The sequence below is a fragment of the Ictalurus furcatus genome, chromosome 15 (assembly GCF_023375685.1).
Source record: "Ictalurus furcatus strain D&B chromosome 15, Billie_1.0, whole genome shotgun sequence".
Taxonomy (NCBI): domain Eukaryota; kingdom Metazoa; phylum Chordata; class Actinopteri; order Siluriformes; family Ictaluridae; genus Ictalurus; species Ictalurus furcatus.
The window spans coordinates 18,278,770-18,301,977 of record NC_071269.1 but is presented as its reverse complement, the minus strand read 5'-3'; the positions used below and the strand labels follow the sequence as shown (position 1 = coordinate 18,301,977).

Here is a 23,208-nt window from a genome sequence, read left to right as displayed (position 1 = left end):
TTCTGTTATGTTCACAAAATTCAGGTTTAAAATCATACACTTAAAATTTCAGTAAGCAAATTAAACAGCTGCATTTTAAAAACAATTGTATGTATCCTTATCAGAGATCCCAGGAAGGTGAACACAGATCTAAATCTGCCCATATTGCATCTGGTGGACAACTTAGGGAAACCACACTTACCATGCTACATGTTAGGCATCCAGGCTCAATGGATATGTCTCATGTACATCGGATCCAGGACGAGACCACTTCTCCTGCTTACACCTCTCCAACTGCCATTACACCCAAATCAGAATTATCTCACTCTTTACAGAAGGGACTTCAGAGTCTTTCATCAGGGCCCATTTCACTACTTCCTTCAGCACCATCCAATATAAGACCAGATATAAAATCTGACAGTGCTGGGCACACATCGGTTGACATGGTTCAACTGCTGAAGGTAAGTTTATTATATTAGCAATATCTATTTGGATCATAGAGAATTCATTGGACATTGATTGTGTTTTAATAACAAATACTTGTGTAACTGTTGTGCTTTTTGGCTTTTTCTCTTTGAGCAGAAGTATCCTATTGTATGGCAAGGTCATTTGGCACTCAAGAACGATAGTGCTGCAGTCCAGTTACACTTTGTTTCTGGTAATAATGTCCTGGCTCACCGTTCACTGCCTCCTTCAGAAGGCGGTCCTCCTCTTCGCATTGCTCAGCGAATGCGTTTAGAAGCTTCCCAACTTGAGGGAGTTGCAAGGAGAATGACTGTAAGCACAGTTGGTTCCTTTAACAACTGTAATTACATTTGAAAATGCATATGTATACTTTTGGATTATGCAGTCGCAATTGTAAATATATATGGTGAGGAAACATTTTAGAGAAAGGTTATCAAAATCAGGGCCGCATGCATATTTACATTTGTGGTTTCCCTCTTCCAGCACCCAAAGTCCAGCACTATAAGGCCTTGGTAGTTAGGTTATGAGTTAAATGGGTTAGAATGCAAAAACACTGCAATGCTGTGGTCTCCAGGACTGGAGTCTGACAATAAAATTTTCTGCTTCCATTCCTAGCTTGAGGATGATTACTGCCTCCTGTTGGCGTTACCTTGTGGTTTGGACCAAGACGATGTACTCATACAGACTCATGCTCTCAAAACCTGTTTTATCACATACCTGCAGGCAAAACAAGCTGCTGGGATTATCAATGTTCCCAACCCAGGCTCCAATCAGGTAAGCACAGCTGAAGAGCAGTCTGCATACATCTAAACTTGTTCTATTTAGAAAAATGCTTCTTCAAATAGCCAGCTAGGAGATTTTGTTCCCCATTTATAAACCGTGCTAATTGTAACAATGAAGAACATTCCAATTTTCAATAGCAAATATTGATATAAATATTGACCTAATCCTAATTCATATGTCTTTACTAATGAGAAGCTTGTTTTCCTTCTCTCCTTTAGCCAGCCTATGTTGTCCAAATATTTCCTCCTTGTGAATTTTCTGAGAGCCACTTGTCTCACCTCGCTCCAGACCTCCTCAAGAGCATTTCCAGCATCTCACCACATCTCATGATTGTTATTGCGTCTGTGTAAGACTTTCCAGAAAGAGTCCATTTCCTTAAATAGGAATTATGCCAACACCAGCTAAACACCATTCTGCAAAATGCCTCAATGGATTTACTCCTCTGTGATCTTTACTCATGCACTCATTCTTCTTGGTTCTTTCACCAAATCCTTTATTCATTATGTGATTTCATTATCCATTTAACTCAAGGTCAAGCATACACAGTAGTAACTTAAGCTTTGTAATGATCAATTTTCTGATCATTTTATTGTTTTCATTGCTTTTTTGAAAGTTTTGAACGTGTATCTTTTGATTATTTTTTTTTTAGATAAACTCTTTTAAAGACATTGGACTGAGAAACAGTTGATTTTTATTTCATTGAAATAATGATTGTGATTTATTATTTTTAATAACTTCTTAAGAAGATGGAACAGATCAATCATTGCACTATGTTAAGGAAATTAAAAAATGGCTAATCGAATATGTAAGATTTTGTACAGATTTGAATATTAATGTGGTGCATATTACGACATACTTCTTTCACCAGCCATGTGTGTTTGAAAATGAAAACGATTAAGCTGGAGAGAGAGCGCATTTTTTGCGAATTGTTGGAAAGCAATCTATGATAAATTTGTTGTATGTACTGCATCTACTGTCCAGTCTTCAGTCAGTAATTCCATGACATTTTTAAAAACAACTCTCAGTGTAAACTCTTACTTCCCAAAGGGACAGAGTAATTGTGAGTTGTAGAGTTTACACTTGATGCCTCAATAGGGTATTGTATGTACATTTTTCTCTTTCTATTCAAAACTTGAGGTAATTTGGGTGAAGTGGGACTGTGTATATATTATAAATATTTAAATACTTTCAGAGCAGGCCCTATGAATCTATAACAGACGTTGCCATAAAACTAAATTTCATCAGTATCACTCAAATTGCATGTTTTTTTTTAATCAGTTCAGTGCCAAATTTTTTAAAGGAAAACAAAATCAAATTTTATTTTTAATACTTTGTACTTGTCACTGGATATTTTAAAGTTTTGCTTTCACTTTTACTCATTTCATATATTTGTGGTCTCCTATCTCTGTTCTGTTATATATTCTTTTTACTTTAAAATTTTTGTCAAATATATGACTCCTTAAAGTGAATTCCTTTTCTTTTTTTTTTGACCTCTTATTAGAAAGGCCTCTGAATGCTGACCTGTGCCCTGGAGGTGGTCAAAATGTATTTGTTAAGAAAAATGTTTGTTTGTTTTGTTTTGTTTTTGTTTTGTTTTTTAAATGTACAAATATGTTCTCACATGCCTTTTCTTCTGCTGCCTGTCTCCTTGAGCCAAGATGTAAATACTCATTTATTCTGTGTATGTCATAATTTTATTTTCATCTTTTTCAGGGTTGTTATTTTGTTTTGTAAAACAGAACAAAACAGTCTGAAGAAACAGAACTAAGAGTAAAGCGATGCAGAAATTAAGGCATGTGTCTCACATTGCAGTTTCAGCTGCAAATTGATGGCTCATGAAAACAATGAAGGCACTTAAATTTTTTTCTAAGCAAATTTTAAAAAACATATCAAAATACCAAAATGAAAAAGAAGCAGCTCTTAAAATTTTGTCTGTAATTTTTTTCATTGTTGTGAGTGTATGTTTCTGTTCCTCTATGAGGACATTAAAAAACATTGTTGGGAAACACTTCAACAGATCATTAAATGGTCATTCATTATCTACGTTTTTGAGTGTTTGCTTAACATTTTATTAAAACGTTATATTTGAGTTTGTGTGTGTGCGTGCATGTGTGCCTTGCGATGGGTTGGCATCCCGTCTAGGGTGTCTCCCGCCTTGTGCCCTGAGTCCCCTGGGATAGGCTCCAGGCTCCCCATGACCCTGTGTAAGATAAGCACTACAGAAGATGGATGGATTTTAAAGCATATACATGCAGTATATGCAATTTGAGGAGCATAATTATTCTTAAGTGATAAAAATGTCAGTATGCTAAAGCATCCCTTGTACTCTATATATGTATGTGTGTGTATATATTTATAATATATATAATTTGCAATTGCGAACTCAGAACCAGATGGTGGCGATAAAGCGCTTCTATAACTCTGCTGTTTTGGGAAGCTCAGTGCTTCTGAGGCTGTAGGATTTCGAGGAAGGAGTAGTTGATGAATTATAATTATTACTGAAGTGCACTGTATATATAAGAATCCAATATATAATATAGAATCCTACATCCCTGTATGTTTTAGCTAAATAATAATGAAAAAAAATCACCTGCATTTTATTCCTCCGACATATTAATTTTTGCTCATTTTCATGAAGGATGCCAGTGATTCTTGAATCACTTGGGGTTGGGGGAGAACACATTGCTGATAAGAAGGGGAGAAGGGAGAATGGCCAACAATTTTTTTAATTGTTGGTAATTTTTTAAGGTTTGATTTTATGACTTTGCCTATGTCTGCCTGTGTCTTGACTCCAGTTACATGGTGACCCCTAAATAATTTGTTCAGTTAAGAAAGCTAAAGTAAGACTGTCCATTGTATTCTATTGTAGAATCTATTGTACAATTTTGTAGACAAATAAATTGTAATGGTTTATTGAGACAGTTGTTTAAGATGGGCTGCTTGTACTTATACTGTTATACTAATACTGTTCCTGAGTTTAAATTGTGGTTTTGGTTCTTAACTAGAAGAGGTTGAAATGGTATCCTGCTTTACTGGTAGAGTACATGAATGAACAATTTCAGCTCGTCCTCCAGTGCCCATATTGTTGTGAATCATATTCCTTCTCCCTATCTGGTGACATACCCAGGATGTATTTCTTCCTCCTGTAACCCCTGTGGCCATAAGCCTGTAGCGACCATGTCTTCTTTCCTCCTGCTGTAGCTCCAGTTCCTAGTTCCTATGTCCTTATCTCAGCTTTTCTCTGCATCTTTGCTTTCTGTTCTTTTGTTTTGTGGTACACTGTGGAAAATAACTGGTTCTTGCTGCTACCAACATCCACTCGATGGCAGTGTTACACAAAAACTCTTACTAAATTACTAAAATAACCTAGAAACACAGATCTATAAATATACATGTATATGCAACCCATCCCAACTAGCCTAAACATCATTAACACTGGCCAAGTTAGCTAGCCCACTATTTGTAAACTATCTCTCATTGCCTGGGTTGCTGAATTCTCAAATGTGATTGGTCAGAAAGTGTTGATTCATGTTATATAACAGAAGCACTGAAAATAGTTCTGGATGCCATGCTAATCTTAGGTTTATATTAATGTGCTTGTTCTAATATGTTGTTTGGCAGACACGCTATATAATCTATGACTAATAGTAAGTGGATTAAAAATGAGATGTTATGTAACAAAGAATTAAAATAACATTACTTTTTAAAATAAGATTTTTGAAAAGAGTCTTCTGTGTCAGGTCAGTGCTTTGTAAAAGACAATAAGTTTTCCCATATGGAAAAGGCTTCAGGACAGAGGCCTTTGTGCTTTGTAATTTCTTTACAAATGACAAGCTTTTTTGTTTGTCTTTTTAACTTAGAAACAAAGAATAAAGATAGGCTGGTGAGGACATATAACAGTTTATATCAGATATAACGTACACTATGTGGCCAAAGGTTTGTGGACACCTGACCATCACATGCATATGTGCTTGTTGAACATACTATTCCAGGTTTGACCCTCTTTTACTGTTATAATAACCTCCACTCTTCTGGGAATGCTTTCCACTAGATTTTGGAGTATGGCTGTGGGGATTCAGACATTCAGCCACAAGAGTAATAGTTAGGTCAGGCACTGATGTCAGTTGACAAGGTCTGGGGTACATCCCAATTCAACCCAAAGGTGTTCATTGGGGTTGAGGTCAGGGCTCTGTGCAGACACTTGAGTTTTTCCACTCCAACCTTGGCAGGCTGTGTTTTCATGGATCTCTCTTGGTGCAAAGGGGCATTGTCACGCTGGAATGTTTGGGCTCAACCCCTTAGTTCCAGTGATGGGAAATTGTAACACTACAGCATAGAAAGACATCCTGTACAATTGTGTGCTTCCAATTCTGGGGCAAGAGTTTGGGGAATGCACACATATGTCTGTGATAGTAAGGTGTAACCTTCATCAAATCACAGCATCACCACACCAACCTGTCGTGGATTATTTACCTATAACAGCACGTCCCATAATTTTTTATTCCTTGTAATAAGGTACATCTATGTGCTACTGCAGTACATAAAAAATATACAGTGCTACAGAATCAGAATACCAGATGGTGTTTTAATGTGTTTTCCCCGCTCTTTTTCACTTCCAAATCTATCTTTCCTTTGATGCAAGTTTTTTTAAACGAAAGACTTCTGCTGTCTTGTTTCTTTTACACCGCACACATTGACATAGTTTAGTAGTTTGAGGAGCTTGAAGAGACAAAGTTGCTAGCTCTGAGAAATGTAAAATTTTTAATGGTTTTTAAAAATAGTGGCACCTTTGTACAATGAACGAGCTATAGCACATATAGCACATTTGTATACAAATATTGGGAAATGTTAAGCTTAGGCCTAGTCAAATATTTGGCTTTGTAAATTGTCCTCACTTGTAGAAATAAAGAAAATAAATAATGTCATCTCATATTCACTGCAGTATAACCTATACAATAACTATATTACATGTTTTATATTTCATCAAATATGGTCAATATATTTATCAATATAAACCATAATACTGCATATGTACATGAAATATATGACTAATTGTCACTATAATCCATATTTCTTCCCAAAATATTCAGTATATTGTAAAGTATATTTATTTAAAATTGTCAACATATTATACAATCCATTATATTGTGCATTATATATATATATATATATATATATATATATATATATATATATATATATATATATATACACAAATTGTGTATTATATTTGCCCAATCAGCTGTAGCATAAGCATTATACGAATGTAGCAGCTGCTCATGAATATCCATATGTCATTTCTTAATGAATGGTGTAGTTAGGAATTCAGCATGCAGCTCTGTCCACCAGCCAGAGTGCTCACGCTGCTCGTAGTGTGACTGGCCAGCTATCCAACCAGCAACTGGTTTAACAGTTGTAGACCTCTGATGTGAGGCACACATTGCTATTTTGCCTGTCATTTGTGTGAAATTCCACAGTATGTGTGGTTAAAATATTTAACTAAAGTGCTGCACAGCTGATTTCAAATGGGAAGGATGTGTCTAGTGGGTCATACACAGAGAACTAATAAAATCAAATGACGCATCCAGAACTGCTCTTTTTCCACATTAGAACACAGAAGAAAATAGAGCTCTTATTTTGCCCAGTGCAATTAGCACCCTCTTTACTGTGTATTTAAGGGCACTGCTTTAGCAGACACTGATATTTTCCCCCTTGTTACTATTCAAAGAGAAAAATGTGCGTGTCTTTGCACAGTTAAATATCTAGACTAGTATGTATTTATGTGGTTATTCATCACGTCCTAGCCCTAAAAGTAATTGAATGAAACCACTGGAAACCCCTCACACACTGATTTTTTTGTTTTTTTTTAAGTGTGTGTTTTTGTGCACTTGTGAGAAGAAGCTTGTGATGGGTGACCAGTACTTTGTTTGATTGTGATATTCATCACACATTCCATAGAGAATGAATGGAATCCTTATGGGCAGTGCTGGTGGTGAGGGGTGCGTGAAGCTGGAGTCTCCTCTGAGTAGATTTGTGGATGCGGTATATGGGGAGATGCATCATAGAGAAAAGGGGCTCTTCTCACAGATCATCAAGTTTTATCCCCACCTCACCGCAGTGTATGTCTGTCAGGAACACTATCTGCATCCAGAACTGTGGTTTTCTCCTAAGCTCACTTCATGGTTTCTTTAAACAGACATTATATAAGGACCTATGTGCATTTATCTTGCACTGAGATAAAAGTAAAAAAAATAGTGAAGAGTTTAGTTGGGTGTGAATCTTGCAGTCTACTAAAAGCAAACTCGCAAACACACCACTCTATCTGCCCAGTGCCCGTTTTATACCAGGAAAAGTTTCGTGTTATTAGAGCAAAGAGGTGAAGCGCAGAGGATTTACATTGTCATGACAGGCCAAGGCCAGGAATTTTAATTGACACTCCACTCCCAGAAAGGCAACACGCAGTGGCAGCAAGTAAATGTGGAAAGATTTGGAGGGGGAGAGGAAAACCCTTAGAAGCAGCTCTGTGTCCTGTCCTCCCTCTCTTTGATTATAGGGCCAAGCAAAGGTAACTATGGCAGAGTAACTCTCATGGAACAGTATGTAATAAAGTCCAGCTGTGGGATAGTAACTACTTTGCTGACATTACTGGTGAGAATTTATATGGAATTACTGTATTAACATATGCTGCTCATAACTTATAACTGCGAGAGGACATACTGTTCTACTAGATGTTCTATTTGAAAATATATATTTTTTACACCACTAAACATTTTATAATGAAATGCACTGACATATTTAACTGAAAATGATGTGAAATCAAATATTTATCCATGATATAAAGCAATAATTCTAGTAATTATTCCGTGTACATCCTTGTACTTCATAAAATTAAAGGAGCATGGCAGACATGGTCTATAATTTGGTAAGTAATTCTGAGCTTAAAAGTCAATCAGGAGGTGTACAGCTGGCATTTAATTACTAACCATGTGAGTTGGTAATTTTAGGAGAGGGAAGTGAAAGTTGTATTTAGTAACAAAGATAAAGGAAGAAAACAAACTAAAACTGTCAAAATAAAAAAGGAAGTAAAAATAAATAAATAAACATATAAGGCATTATCTTATAATAATTTAATAAATGTGTGTGTGTGTGTGTGTGTGTGTGTGTGTGTGTGTGTTTTGTTGTGTGTGTAGGTGTGTGTGTGTGTGTGTGTGTGTGTATATATATATATATATATATATATATATATATATATATATATATATATATATATATATATATATAAATGTAGTTTAACAGCTGAAGACTAGTGTCTCTGTAAACCTTATGTTTGTGCTGACCATCTTTCTAGTTTTCCATAATTGGATAGGCATGAGCCATGCTGCTTATGTTCCAAGAGGCCAAATTAAAAAGAAAAGAAAATGGAAAGAATTCCAAAAATACAGGGTTGGCTTTTCTTTCTCTGATAAGACTCCTCTTTTGAGGGCGGCATTTTTGGCACATCCAACACCTCAACAATGCAACTTTTTTTCATGAGTTGCTGAGCACATAAATTCCTTATCACAAATAGCCTGAATGTGCTCTGTAGTTCCCATACACAGGAATGAAAAGAATCTGTCTTATTCAATACAAAAAAAAGATAACACATATGGTGATGAGAGCTGACATATCTGTTGTGGTGGAATGTTAACATTAAAAAGGACTTTGAATGGGAAGAGAGGCTTTATAATCTCCAAGATAACGTTTAAGCATGAGAACATATTGTGTTAAACACACACACACACACACACACACACACACACACACATACACACACACACACACACACACAAACTTACACACTCACAGAGACCTGTAAATATTCAGAAAATTTTTACAGAGGAGAAACCAGGGTAGAACCAGTTACTAATTCCCACATTTTTTTTGCCTGCACATCAACCTGCATTCCCTAGGCAAGTGGAAGAGGGTGTAAGAAGTGTTAGATCTTACCAGTCTTGTCCCAGGAAAGCTAGAGATAAGAAGGAGGTGTGGGTCATTTCTGGTCAGCCTCACAGTTGACCTCATTAAATTGAGGTAAAGAGAGGGTCATGGGTGAAAGCCCCCCCCCCCCCCCCCCAACACTGACCTTAAGTGACAGAGGATGTGGTACTGATACTGGAGCATCTCACACTTCCTAAATCACACTAACAAGATTACATTCTGGGTCATAGCTAACATTTCCTTTCTATAATTCCACAAATTTACATAGATAAATAGATACACATAAAGAGGGTTCAATGGAGGAATGCAATAATAAAAAAAAACTAACAGTACATTTTTGCTGGCAAATAACTGCTGTAGGAATTTCAGTACTAAATTTTAAAAAGCCTTAAATATGGGTTTGATTTACACTTGAAAAACTTACACGTTACGGTTTGAAATAATTTGCTTTGAATTGGCATATCTAGATGATCTTTTAAATGTGTTCAGTCAGGCAGTGAATTCTAATTTGATTTTCAGAATGCAGCGCGTTTTCACACAGTGAAAATCCCCATTTTTATTTCATGTTTCAGCACATTTAATAACATAGCTATTGAGGTTGAGGTTAAAGGATTGCTTAACTTGGATGAAATTCTTCATTTATATTTTGACAACCTTTCCTAAGCTGTCAGCTTTCACTATGTTCACTCAACCTTTTGATTTTTGTGACTTTGACTCATAGATACAAGTGAATGCTATACATATAATATGTTAGTGATAAGTAAAGGCTAGAAACATAACGCTGAAGAAAATACAGACAAATCTTTTTTTTTTAATCAACAATTTAGGATGATATATTTTACATACACAGATTCAGCTCTTTGCATAAGCACAGACCATAACTATTGTTAAGTATTTAACTATTACCATGATAAGTAAACAGTAAAACATGATGGGGTGTGCTATTATAGGAAAATAACCAAGGACAGCCTGACTTGGACTTGTGTTCTTATAATAGCATGTCCTGAAAGGTTTTATTCATCTTATGCCACAGAAACTTGCCAAAGATTTTTTTTAATCAATTAAAGAATGATGTGCGTTTTATAAGTTTGTAGTTACATTTAATGTAGTTGAATGCCCACAAAACAAATTTGTTCCTGATTTCACTTACATTATAGCAGCTGTAAACAGTCATTCCCTCACCAGTCCTTTTCTCTCTTGAAGTTAATAAGGCAAAAATAAAAAATAAAAAATGCAGCCAGAAAGCACTGGTCCTATCTGTTCTGAAGACGCTCCTGTTGTGGACTCTTGCTCCATGGATATAATGTATCTCACCAAGTACTTCATGTCCACAGGCCATCCTGCCAGTGTTATGTTTCAGTCTCAAATACTTCAATAAGGACAATTGACTGTGTTCTAGTTTTTTGTGCTCTGTTACGCAAAATAATCCACAGGATGAGTTTGCATTGGATCAGGTGGTACAGGCTGCCCTTTACAGAACAAAAGCGTGAAAAAAGCCCAAACTGCCATAGTAGGGGCTTCCTAGTCAATTAAGTCATGAATACATTATATTGCCCTTACATCATCTCTTCTGCTCTTAGGCTGACACTTAATCCACAAATATCTGTGACATAATCTGCTCATCATTATATCTCACCACATTAATGTTTTTCTCTGTATGTTTTGCCAGTACAGGTCCATGCTGGTTTCAGCTCAGCAGGGTTTAACAAAAGCTGGAAATTGATTGGCTTTCTAGAGCAATTAAAAGATGGTCTACTAGTTGTGTTTTGTGGTCTTGACAGATGACAGCACTCCCTTGGGATCTGGAGTTTAAGACTTTGAAACTGGATTATTCTGTGATCTGTGAATATATGAGTGGAAGCAAGACTTGGTATTGAAATGAAGCTCCAGATTTGAGAGCACTGTATTGAGAATGAATGTAATACCTATCCAGGTATTTCATATATATATATATATATATATATATATATATATATATATATATATATGCAAATAGATAGATAGATAGATAGATAGATAGATAGATATATTAAAAACAAACTCTACCGAGTAAAGTTTGGTTTATGGATAAAATTGATTCCATTTGGTGACAACACTGAAGAATGGCTACACCATAATGATAGATTACAGTCTGTGGTATGAAACACAGAAATAAAACAAGATAAGTAGAAAATACCATAAAACTGTGCTGCATTGTGGTAATATGATGCAAAAAACTAGATCCATTTCTTTTGGGTGTGTCAACGAGTGCATTCCTTCTGAGCTATTACTCTAGAGAGAATATTTATATGAGATTACATTGATTTCACTATCTATGTTGAAGGTTAATCCCAGAAAAGATATTATATTTGCCTCTTTGCATGAATTTCAGATACAGAAAGAATATAAACACAGTTATTGGTTTCTGCACATTGGAAAAAATTCTTTGAAGATGAGCTAAGACAAGTGACAGTTAAAACCTTACCAATCAGGAAGCATGGGTTGGGTTGGCAACAGAATTTCATTTGTCTATTCAAAGTTTCCATATCCATTTGTGGAGAGGTATTGAATGAATCTTTGTAAATTAATAGCTTTGTCTTATTTGCTTGACAAACCATGAATTAACATCATTAATCACTAATGATGCTTTACTTTTAACCCCCAGGCTCACAATTTTGTTTTCTTGTCTTTCTTTCTTAAATTTGTATTTTTACTACTTTACATTTGACTTATATGTATAGTATAAATGACACATCATGAGGAGAAATGCTTATTTGTCTCAAGAATGTCTCTGAAGATATTTTGCCTGAAGACATTCTCTGATCCAGCACTGTCATTGTCATAGTGAATTAGTAATTGCTTTTCAACACTATCACCACAAAGAAAGACATCATTCTCTTCTGATTAGTCATAAATGAAAGAAATTAATTGCGAGCTACTGTGTAGATGAATTGATTGATCTTTTTAACAGTACCTGAAGTGCTACCTTGAACTCAATTGCCCCCTTGAAATTACAAAGATCCAAGATGATGAAGAAAGTTCAGCCCTGGTTAAATAGCTCCACTTGCGCTCTCAGGCAGGAGCGTGGGCGCACTGAGCGCAGATGGAAGAAAGACAAACTTCAGATATCATACAAAATCTTCAGGGAGTGTCTGTTAAGGAGGCACAGTCGAAATACATGTCTGATTTAATTGCACAAAATGCACAAAGGCTGAATGTCCTTTTTAGTACAATTAATGCCTTTCTAAATCCCTCTTGTAGTGTTTCATTTGAGATTTCTATTGACCTGTGTGATCAGTCTTTAACTCATTTTACTCATAAAATTGAGGCTATTCAGTATAACATACCATCTCATAGTTCTTCTCCTCTAGAATCACCTCTGTGTCAGAGCTCTCTTTTGCTTTTTCAACCAGTGCCTCCTTCACAGCTTTCTGATATTGTTTCTAGTATGTCCTCTTTCTGCCCTTCTGATGTTCTGCTTTTGCATATTTTTAAAGAGGCTTTTCCTGCTTTGAATCCGTTCGTTGTTAATAGCTCTCTAGTCAGTGGAGTGGTGCATGCCACTTTTAAACATGGTATATTACAACTGCTGTTAACAAAAGCATCATCTTGATCAGCATGTTATGAATAACTACAGACCCATTTCCAAACTATCTTTCATTTCAAAAGTCTTGGAAAAAGTCGTCTATTCTCAGATTTCTTCGTATCTGAGTGCTTTTAGTATTTTTGATTCAATTCAGTCCAGTTTCAGGGAACTGAATCTGCTTTGTGGACGGTTACCAATGATATGTTACTTACTCTTGACTCAGGGTCTTGCTGTATTTTAATCTTGTTTGATTTGAGAGCAGCATTTGTCAAAGTAGCTCATGATATCTTTTTGCAAAGACTTGATCATGTAGCTGGGTTTCAGGGGCCTGTGCTGTAGTGGTTTGCCTCTTATCTCAAGGAGAGAACTTTTCTGTTAATGTAGGGAAGTTTTTCTCATCCTGTGCTCAAATGTCCTATGGTGTTCCCCCAGGGTTCCATTTTGGGTCCTCTTCTCTTTTCTCTATATATACTTCCTCTAGGTCATATTGTTGAGAGACACCACTTGTCATATCATTTCTATGTTGATGACACTCAGCTTTATCTTTCTGTGGAAAGATAAGGCCTGCTCTTTTTCTAGTTTGTTTGACTGTCTGCATGACATTAAGTGCTGGATGGACATGAACTTTTTACAGCTAAACAACGACAAAACTGAAATAATCATCTTTGGTCCATCAGCTTTGTCCTCTGACATTGTCAGTCAGCTTGGTCCCCTCTTTTCTAATGTGTCAAAATCCTTGGTGTCATTTTTGACTCCACACTGTGCTTTAATAAGCAGATTAGTCCAGCTGTAAAAAGAATTTTCTTTCAGTTAAGATCTTTTGCCAAAATCAAGATGATGCTCTCCAAGAAGGACCTTGAAACTGTTATTCATGCGCTTATATCAACTAGGTTGGACTATTGTAATTCGCTCTATCTGAGTTTGCCTAGAAAAACTATTGATCATTTGCAATTGGTACAAAATGCGGCATTACTGACTGGCACTAAAAAATGTGAGCACATTACACCTGCACTTGATTGTCTTCACTGGTTACCAGTCAAGTTCCGTGTTCATTTTAAAATTTAGCTTTTTGTTTTTAAAGCTTTGCATGGACTTGCTCCGCAGTATATTTGTGATCTTCTCACCCCATACACTGCTTCAAGACACCTTCGATCTTCCAGTCAATTACTGCTCTTAGTTCCTTGTTCAGGTTTTAAGGCTAAAGGTGACTGGACTTTCTCAGTGGCTGCTCCTAGGCTTTGGAATAGTCTTCCTCTCCACATTAGATCTTCCCCTTCCATTTCTGTGTTTAAATCCTATTTGAAGACTTATTTGTATCCTTTATGTTTTACTTGAGGGTGTAAATTTTTCATTAGTCTTTTCTTTGGTTTTTGCTTACTCTTTTAATTTGTTTTAATTCTGTTTTATATTTCTTGTACAGCAATTTGGTTTCAACATCAGTTGTTTTAAATGGGCTTTATAAATCAATAAACTAAACTAAATTACTTATAAACATGTGTGGTCATGAAAATGTTACAAAGAAAAATGTTGCATTGCTTAAGTCATTCTAGACTGCTCCCGATCTCTCACACCCTTCTAACACATAACTGTGGTTCAGGTAGAATCTGTGATGATGGGGCATGTTGGGGCATGGAGACATGGAGGAACTGAGCTTTACTTATGCCATCGAGGATCCTCCCAGGCACAGCTGTCACATGCACTGCTTTGTTGCACAATCACTGCCAGCTTGAACCACAGCACTTAGTTACTGTAAGTAGAGGACACCTGTTTAGTGTTTTATTCGCCTGCTCCCACAGTCTCTACCACAGAATGTTTTCCACTGCACATTCTTAAGAATTTTAATTAATAATGGGATTTCCCTAGATCTGTTTTGGGAGAGGTGAATTAGTTCCTTTATTGGTTTTGGGAGCTTATTTAAGTAACACCAACAACAAAAGACAGGGTTTAGGTTATTAACTTACCTAAAATACTGTAAATAACCAGCACCCATGCTAATGGCAGGATGACAGGACTTTTTAATTTACTTAAAATATATTATTTTTAATGAATAATTTTCTTCCAATCTGTAATTTGTGTAACACAGTGAATATCACAATAATGTTGAAAATAAACAATATAAAAGCATGTAATGAGAGTTACAGTTTTTTGCTTTCCTGATCCCTTCTTTTCTTTCCTTTCTTTATGTCCATGAAATTTAGATGATGCAACTTCCTGTAAAGCATGTTGGCAAGAATGAATAATTCACAAGGGTAAATGTGTTCAGGTAACAGGGTTGAGTAAATGTTGTGATATGCAATGCAAATTTCCATTTTTTCCTAACTTACAATTAATGACTCATGGAAAAAGCTGTTTCACACGAGATGTTAAGTGGATTTACATTTCATTGCAAAAATAATACGTTTCTGAAGTATTTTAATGAGTATTTTTCAAGATGGAGTTATAGGGGCTGGGACAGGCAAAAATGCAGGCAATGTGTTGTAGAGGTATTATTTATTGTTTTAAGTGAATTATCTGAAATACGCACATAGGTTGTTATAAACACATCATTTACAATAATAAATTTACATATTTTAAGTTAAAATGTCTTTTACCTTTACTTTGTACATACATACATACATACATACATACATACATACAGTGAGGGAAAAAAGTATTTGATCCCCTGCTGATTTTGTATGTTTACCCACTGACAAAGAAATGATCAGTCTATAACTTTAATGGTAGATTTATTTGAACAGTGAGAGACAGAATAACAACAAAAAAATCCAGAAAAACGCACATCAAAAATGTTATAAATTGATTTGCATTTTAATGAGGGAAATAAGTATTTGACCCCTCTGCAAAACATGACTTAGTACTTGGTTTAAAAACCCTTGTTGGCAATCACAGAGGTCAGACGTTTCTTGTCGTTGTCCACCAGGTTTGCACACATCTCAGGAGGGATTTTGTCCCACTCCTCTTTGCAGATCTTCTCCAAATCATTAAGGTTTCGAGGCTGACGTTTGGCAACTCGAACCTTCAGCTCTCTCCACAGATTTTCTATGGGATTAAGGTCTGGAGACTGCCTAGGTCACTCCAGGACCTTAATGTGCTTCTTCTTGAGCCACTCCTTTGTTGCCTTGGCCGTGTGTTTTGGGTCATTGTCATGCTGGAATATCCATCCACGACCCATTTTCAATGCCCTGTCTGAGGGAAGGAGGTTTTCACCCAAGATTTGACGGTACATGGCCCTGTCCATCGTCCTTTTGATGCGGTGAAGTTGTCCTGTCCCCTTAGCAGAAAAAAAACCCCAAAGCATAATGTTTCCACCTCCATGTTTGACGGTGGGGATGGTGTTCCAGGGGTCATAGGCAGCATTCCTCCTCCTCCAAACACGGCGAGTTGAGTTGATGCCAAAGAGCTCCATTTTGGTCTCATCTGACCTCAACGCTTTCACCCAGTTGTCCTCAGAATCATTCAGATGTTCATTGGCAAACTTCAGACAGGGATGTATATGTGTTTTCTTGAGCAGCGGACCTTGCGCGCGCTGCAGGATTTCAGTCCTTCACGGCGTAGTGTGTTACCAATTGTTTTCTTGGTGACTATGGTCCCAGCTGCCTTGAGATCATTGACAAGATCCTCCCGTGTAGTTCTGGGCTGATTCCTCACTGTTCTCATGATCAATGTAACTCCACGAGGTGAGATCTTGCATGGAGCCCCAGGCCGAGGGAGATTGACAGTTCTTTTGTGCTTCTTCCATTTGCGAATAATCGCACCAACTGTTGTCCCCTTCTCACCAAGCTGCTTGGCAATGGTCTTGTAGCCCATTCCAGACTTGTGTAGGTCTACAATCTTGTCCCTGACATCCTTGGAGAGCTCTTTGGTCTTGGCCATGGTGGAGAGTTTGGAATATGACTGATTGATTGCTTCTGTGGACAGGTGTCTTTTATACAGGTAACAAACTGATATTAGGAGCACTCCCTTTAAGAGTGTGCTCCTAATCTCAGCTCGTTACCTGTATAAAAGACACCTGGGAGCCAGAAATCTTTCTGATTGAGAGGGGGTCAAATACTTTTTTCCCTCATTAAAATGCAAATTAATTTATAAAATTTTTGACATGCGTTTTTCTGGATTTTTTTGTTGTTATTCTGTCTCTCACTGTTCAAATACAACTACCATTAAAATTATAGACTGATCATTTCTTTGTCAGTGGGCAAACGTACAAAATCAGCAGGGGATCAAATACTTTTTTCCCTCACTGTACATACATACATATTTGTAAGTATAATATCAGTGGGACATAAATATGTCAGATGTTCTTTCATTATTGCAAAGAAAAAATCAAATGCATATATATATACAACCCCAGTTATGAAAAAGTTGGGACAGTATGGAAAATGCAAAATAATAATAAAAAAAGAGTCATTTGAAATTTAAATTCACCCTGTACTATATTGAAAACATATTATTAACACATTATTTGATGTTTTACTTTGTGAATTTAATTTATTTTTGAAAATATACACTCATTTCAAATCTGATGACTTCAACACACTCCAAAAAAGTTGGGACAGTCGACTGTTTTCCACTGTGTAAAATCACCTTTTCTTTTAATAACACTTAGTAAGCTTTTGGACATTGAAGACAGCAGCTGGTTAAGTTTAGCAAGCGGAATTTTCCCCCATTCATCCATTATGCATTTCTTCAGCTTCACAACTGTATGGGGCCTTCGTTGCCTTATTTTGCACTTCATAATGCACACACATTCTCAGTCGAAGACAGGTCAGGACTGCAGGCAGGCCATGCTAGCACCCGCACTCTCTGCTTACGCAACCATGCACTTGTAATGTGGGTAGAATGTGGTTTGACGTTGTCCTGCTCTGGATGGCAGCATATGTTGCTCCAAAATGTGTACATATCTTTCTGCATTAATGATGCCCTCACAGATGTGCAAGTTACTCATGCCATGGGCATTGACACACCCCCATACCATGACAGATGCTGGCTATTGGACCTGACGCTGATAACAGCTTGGATGGTCCTTTTCCTCTTTGGTCCAGAGAACATGACGGCTGTTTTATCGAAAAACTATTTGAAACGTTGACTCATCAGACCACAAAACACAATTCCACTGTGCTACTGTCCATCTCAGATGAGACTGAGCCCAGGGAAGTCAGCGGCGCTTCTGGACAGTGTTGATGCTCTGCTTTGCATAGTAAAGCTTTAACTTGCATCTGTGGATGCAGTGGCGAATGGTGTTAACTAACAAAGGTTTATCAAAGTATTCCCGAGCCCATGTCAGAATATCCATTACAGAATCATGACAGTTTTTAAGACAGTGACGTCTGAGGGATCGGAGATCACACACATTCAGAACTGGGTTTCGGCCTTGCCCTTTACGCACCGAGATTTGACCGGATTCCTTGAAACTTTTAATTATATTGTGCACTGTAGAAGGTGAAAATCCCCAAATCCTACCGATTTGTCTTTGGGGAATGTTGTTCCCAAAGTGCTGGATTATTCGCTGATGCATCTGTTGGCAGATTTTTGAGCCTCGACCCATCCTTGCTCTTGAAGGTCTAGGCCTTTTTTGGAGGCTTTTTATATACTATGATTAGACGATTGCTTCACCTGTTTCACATCACCTTCTTATTTCAACTTGTCACATTTATTAGTCATTATATTTATTAGCTATTAGTCCTAAATTGCCCTTGTCCCAACTTTTTTTGGAACATGTTGCATGCATCAATTTCAAAATAAACTTTTATCTTCAAACTATGCAGCTGATTAGGTAAAACTAATCAAATACCTTGTCTTTACATGTTTTTGTTTAAACCTTTGTTTTTATTTGCATTTTCCATACAGTCCCAAGTTTTTTGCAATTGGGATTATATAAAAGGTGAAATCTCTCTTTCTGAATGGGATATAAATATTCTGTAATTACCTAAACACTTTACCTTTATAACTGTGTCCAACCTCTTTCATGTCCTCTTTTCAAACAATGCCATACATTTTGAACTGTTGTGTTGCTGCTGGATACTTCCCCCTTTTTTTGTTACTTTTATGTAGTCTTGTGTAGCTGAGTAATAAATTATTGTTACTCATACCTTTTTTCCATTTAACACCATGCACTCAACTGTAATTCACATAAAATATGATACCTGTGTGCTGGGCCTTGGTATTATGCATGTCAGGCCTATAAAATCTTCATCGCTGTATTCATTAGTGTGTGTGTGTGTGTGTGTGTGTGTGTGTGTGTGAGGTATCTACACATTCTTCTACGCAACGGACCATTTAGGAATGAGTTGTTGTCACCTGGGGAATCATTTTGGAGCGGTGCTAGTTCATGATGAGAGGAACAGAGGAACAGAGCTGTTCTCACACTTCTTTCCCAGCCCTCTTGAGAAAATGGTGGGCCACAGATTCACAGCTCAGGATGATGATTTGCAACCTTTGCTTTTAGACATAATTTAATTGTCAAATTACACAAGTAGTCGTCATATATATATGTATGTATATATATATATATATATATATATATATATATATATATATATATATATATATATATATATATATATAATTTAAACCATACACAAAAATGTCACTGATTGACATTACTCTGCAATATCAAGAAATTATTAGTGTGGTTGATGCTACTTGACAAATATCTTATCTGCAAGGTTTTCTATTGAAGGCCAGGGTGGATTGTTCTTATCACATGTATTGAAATGGTTCTTTAGTCTCTGCTTTTCACTAACATGTCTCTGCCTCTCCCAATTTCCTCCTGACCTTATGCTGGAGTCATGGATTGTGTGCTTGCCCCAATCTCAGTCCTGCATTTTACACAGCTGTCCCCCAACTTCACTGGGTATGGAACCCCTTCTTGGCAAGCTGAAAGAGGAAGCAAAGGTTACTCAGCTGTGAGGGGGGGGGGTTGACATGCCTGACGTGTCTGTCACGTAAACATTGCTAGCCTCCTGGAGTTCAGTATACACAGACGGTTCCTTCATTAGCTGTTTATTTTCTAAATGGCAAACACAATCCAGGCAATAAAATCTACTGCTGTGCATGTAAACACACAGTCTTATGTACAAAAACACATAAGTGTGCACTGAGTAGGCCGTGAGAAGGCTACAAGGCACTTACACACACACATGGAATCACAAATATGCACTTTATATGCAGACACACAGCCCACTCTCTTTCCCTCCCATCCTGTTGCCAAGTTCATCTGATATGATGCATGACTGAACAGAGTCAATGTTGGGTGGATCGTATGCACTGAATCAACAGGTGGCTATTCAACACGTTTTTCATTATTATGACACCAGTAATCCCAACCGTAATATATGCCAATTTAAAAACTGCAAGGCAAACAGTACGAGTCATTCTGTTTGCTCAAATCAAGTACGCAAACAGTTTGGCTTTGGGTTTTGAGTTTAAGTTTTAAACAACTTGCCCATAAAGTTGCATTTGTTGAAAGAAGAATGCTCCAAGGATGAGGCCATTGTCTTCCACTGAGCATCCTGAAAATCCATTTTGTGCTAAGTGAGCCTTGAACCATTGTTATATGGGTATGTTTCATTTCAGAGGACTGGAATGTTGTTATAAAAGCTTCCAGTCTGAATTGAGCATTTATTCAGCAATTCAGAAACTGAATATGCAGTATGCTCCATTAAGTATGATCATACAACTTTTTGAGGTCAACTATTGCCAGACAGCTAATCATTAATTAAACTGTATGAACATCCTGATAATGTTTGGGTGTACATATTTTCATTACGGTGACTCATATGAGGTTATATGTCTGTACACCTCTTTATATGTAATGGAAGTACTAATTACATATAAACACTTAAGTAACTGTAATTAAAGTATAAATTACATATAAAGAGATGTGCCAACATGCTTGATTGAAATTAGTTTGAAAACATACCCACACCAAGGGTTTCAATGTATTTCTGGGTCATCTGTAAATGCATGGAATGGATAATTTTCGTACATCTGAAATCACCATGTTGATCTAGTTTTCTATACAAAAGCTAAGAAAAAGAGGAAAAGGAAGAAAAAAATCCAATGCCCATTTTTTTTTTTTTTCCTATTTTGCTATTTTAAGATCTTTTGCTAAAACTTGGCAATCCTGGCTAACGATATTAGCTCTTGTGTGCTCCTTACACATTATGCAGATAATGGTTTTATCTGCATAAAATATCTGCATATATCTGCATTACGCACATAATGCAGACAGGAAATACACCTACTGTATCACAGTTGAAATAGGTATGTCTAAAACTACACAAAACGAGCTGCTAGATGACACATACTGTTGGACGACAGTATGTTACTGACTCTCAGCTGCCTACTACAGGGTTACTCTGCAAATTCACTAGATAGTAGATTATAACATAAGCCAAATGTGATAGCGATTTGTCTTTTTTTTGTTTGAGACTGCTCCTGCCTAACCAAAATATATGGTCATGAGTTTCCATGTAAAAAAAAAAAATCCCATACGTTTTACTTTTCATTTAGACTTTCCATATACTCATTACAAATAAAACAAATCATAAAAAATTCAATCAATTTAATTTCCTTGCATTTTATTTATAAACTCTATATAGCAACTAGTAAAATCAAAACTAATTTGTAATTACACCCACTCATCTTTGAGCAAGGACTGCCAATTAGTATCACTTTAAACATTAATATTAATTTAATGAATATAAAAGAACCCAATCTCATAGAAAAATCATATGAATTCAAATGAATGAGAATGATCTGGTTGTATTTTGTATTCAAAGTTATATGAAAAGGCATGAACCAAAACCACGCCTTTAATCCCACTCCTGATCTTTATCTTAAACCTGTAAAATTTCATACAATATAATGGCTTGAGTAAATATAATACAATATAAATCCAAAAAAAAAAAAATGGCAATATAAAACAAAAAAAAAAACCAAACCTTCCTGATTTCTAATTTAAGCTAAAATCTTTTTTAATCTTAATCAAATACATTTAAGTGTGGACAGGTTTTCATGTTTAATTCTATATCATTTTCTATATTCCATATCATCTTCCATGTTTAAGATTTTAACACACATAATACTCAGAATTTTACTTAAGTATAATTTTTAATTATACATACATACAATAATATAATGTATGTCATTTTCTCTCCTCTATTTCATTGTATAGATTTTTTAACATATATTATTTGCCAAGTGAATTTAAATGATTAAGTTTACTGTTTGGTCGATTCACATCTCAAATTTTATTTTCATACTAGCAACTATTGTAACTTTGTGTCTTGGATATAAAGTAATGAATAGAAAGTGAATGTGATTACTTTTTAATGATAATTGTGATTTTAGATTATGCTCAAGTTTCTTGTCCATGTTAATGCAAAGATTACTGTAACCTAAACATCCAAACCAAAGTAACATTGTAAGAGCCATTCTCACAACAAATTGCTGATAAAAAGTGAAAAATGACCTTTTGAAGGACCCATTTTCATCCCCCTGCACCAAAATCATCAGTTAGATAAAGACTGCATTATTTCAAATGGGTAAATGCAGAGGGAAAATGGTGTGTGGATACAAAATGCCAAAGGAATGTCTCTTTAGGGTTCTTACTACCAACCACAAGGTTACTCTGTAATTTTAGGGTATGGATAATGATGGCAACACCCCCAACCCCATAGCTACATTCATGTGCAACCACACATTGTAGAATTTATCCTGCAGCTTGGCCCAAATGCTGGAACAACTCTTCCTCCACATCAGCTTAAAGGGGCCAAGGCCGTGTGTACACATTACCAACAACTTACTCCCAGTACATGATGAATTATCATACACACAGTGGCATTGGCCAACCAGATGAACTATAATAGAAACCTCAAACAACTTATGCACTTTGCTATGCAATTCAGAGTTTGAAAGTTCAGTGCTGTGGTTTGATCTGCTATTGTTCTGTTTCTTTTCTTTCGTCTGCTCATTTACACTGACATGTAGTAACTGCCTTCAGTCCGTGTGGATTGGACTTGGTGGTGTTTTTTTTTGTTTTTTTTTAAAATAAAGTCTGTCTTGAGACTATGCAAAGACAAGCCTCCATCACTGTGGGTGGTCTCTCCAAGGATGTGAGCTCTGATAGCCTTTAAAACTGGTGCGCAATCTTTTTTACACATTTCAAGAAATTGAATAATTTCATGAATTGGTTTATATATTCAAGCGCATGGTGGCTTAGTGGTTAGCACGTTTGCCTCATACCTCCAGGGTTAGGGGTTTGATTCCCGCTGTGGCCCTGTGTGTGCGGAGTTTGCATGTTCTCCCCGTGCTGGGGTTTCCTCCTGGTACTCTGGTTACCTCTCCAGTCCAAAGACATGCATGGTAGGCTGATTGGCATGTCCAAAGAAGATGGATGGTTTATATATTCAGTAGCTAATAGAGGTCTTTAGTCACAC

At 36.4% G+C, this 23,208-nt stretch overlaps 1 protein-coding gene across 1 annotated transcript in view; it reads left to right on the top strand.

Annotated features, from left to right (window-relative positions):
• spen (spen family transcriptional repressor) overlaps positions 1 to 3,260 on the top strand; it is a 35,971-nt gene extending 32,711 nt beyond the window's left edge. The window contains exons 12-15 of the mRNA XM_053643113.1: positions 105 to 440; positions 562 to 756; positions 1,060 to 1,218; positions 1,446 to 3,260. Of these exons, the coding sequence (XP_053499088.1) occupies positions 105 to 440; positions 562 to 756; positions 1,060 to 1,218; positions 1,446 to 1,577 (822 nt within the window). The 3' untranslated portion in view covers positions 1,578 to 3,260. The remainder of the gene's footprint in view (positions 1 to 104; positions 441 to 561; positions 757 to 1,059; positions 1,219 to 1,445) is intronic.
• Positions 3,261 to 23,208: the final 19,948 nt, after the last annotated feature.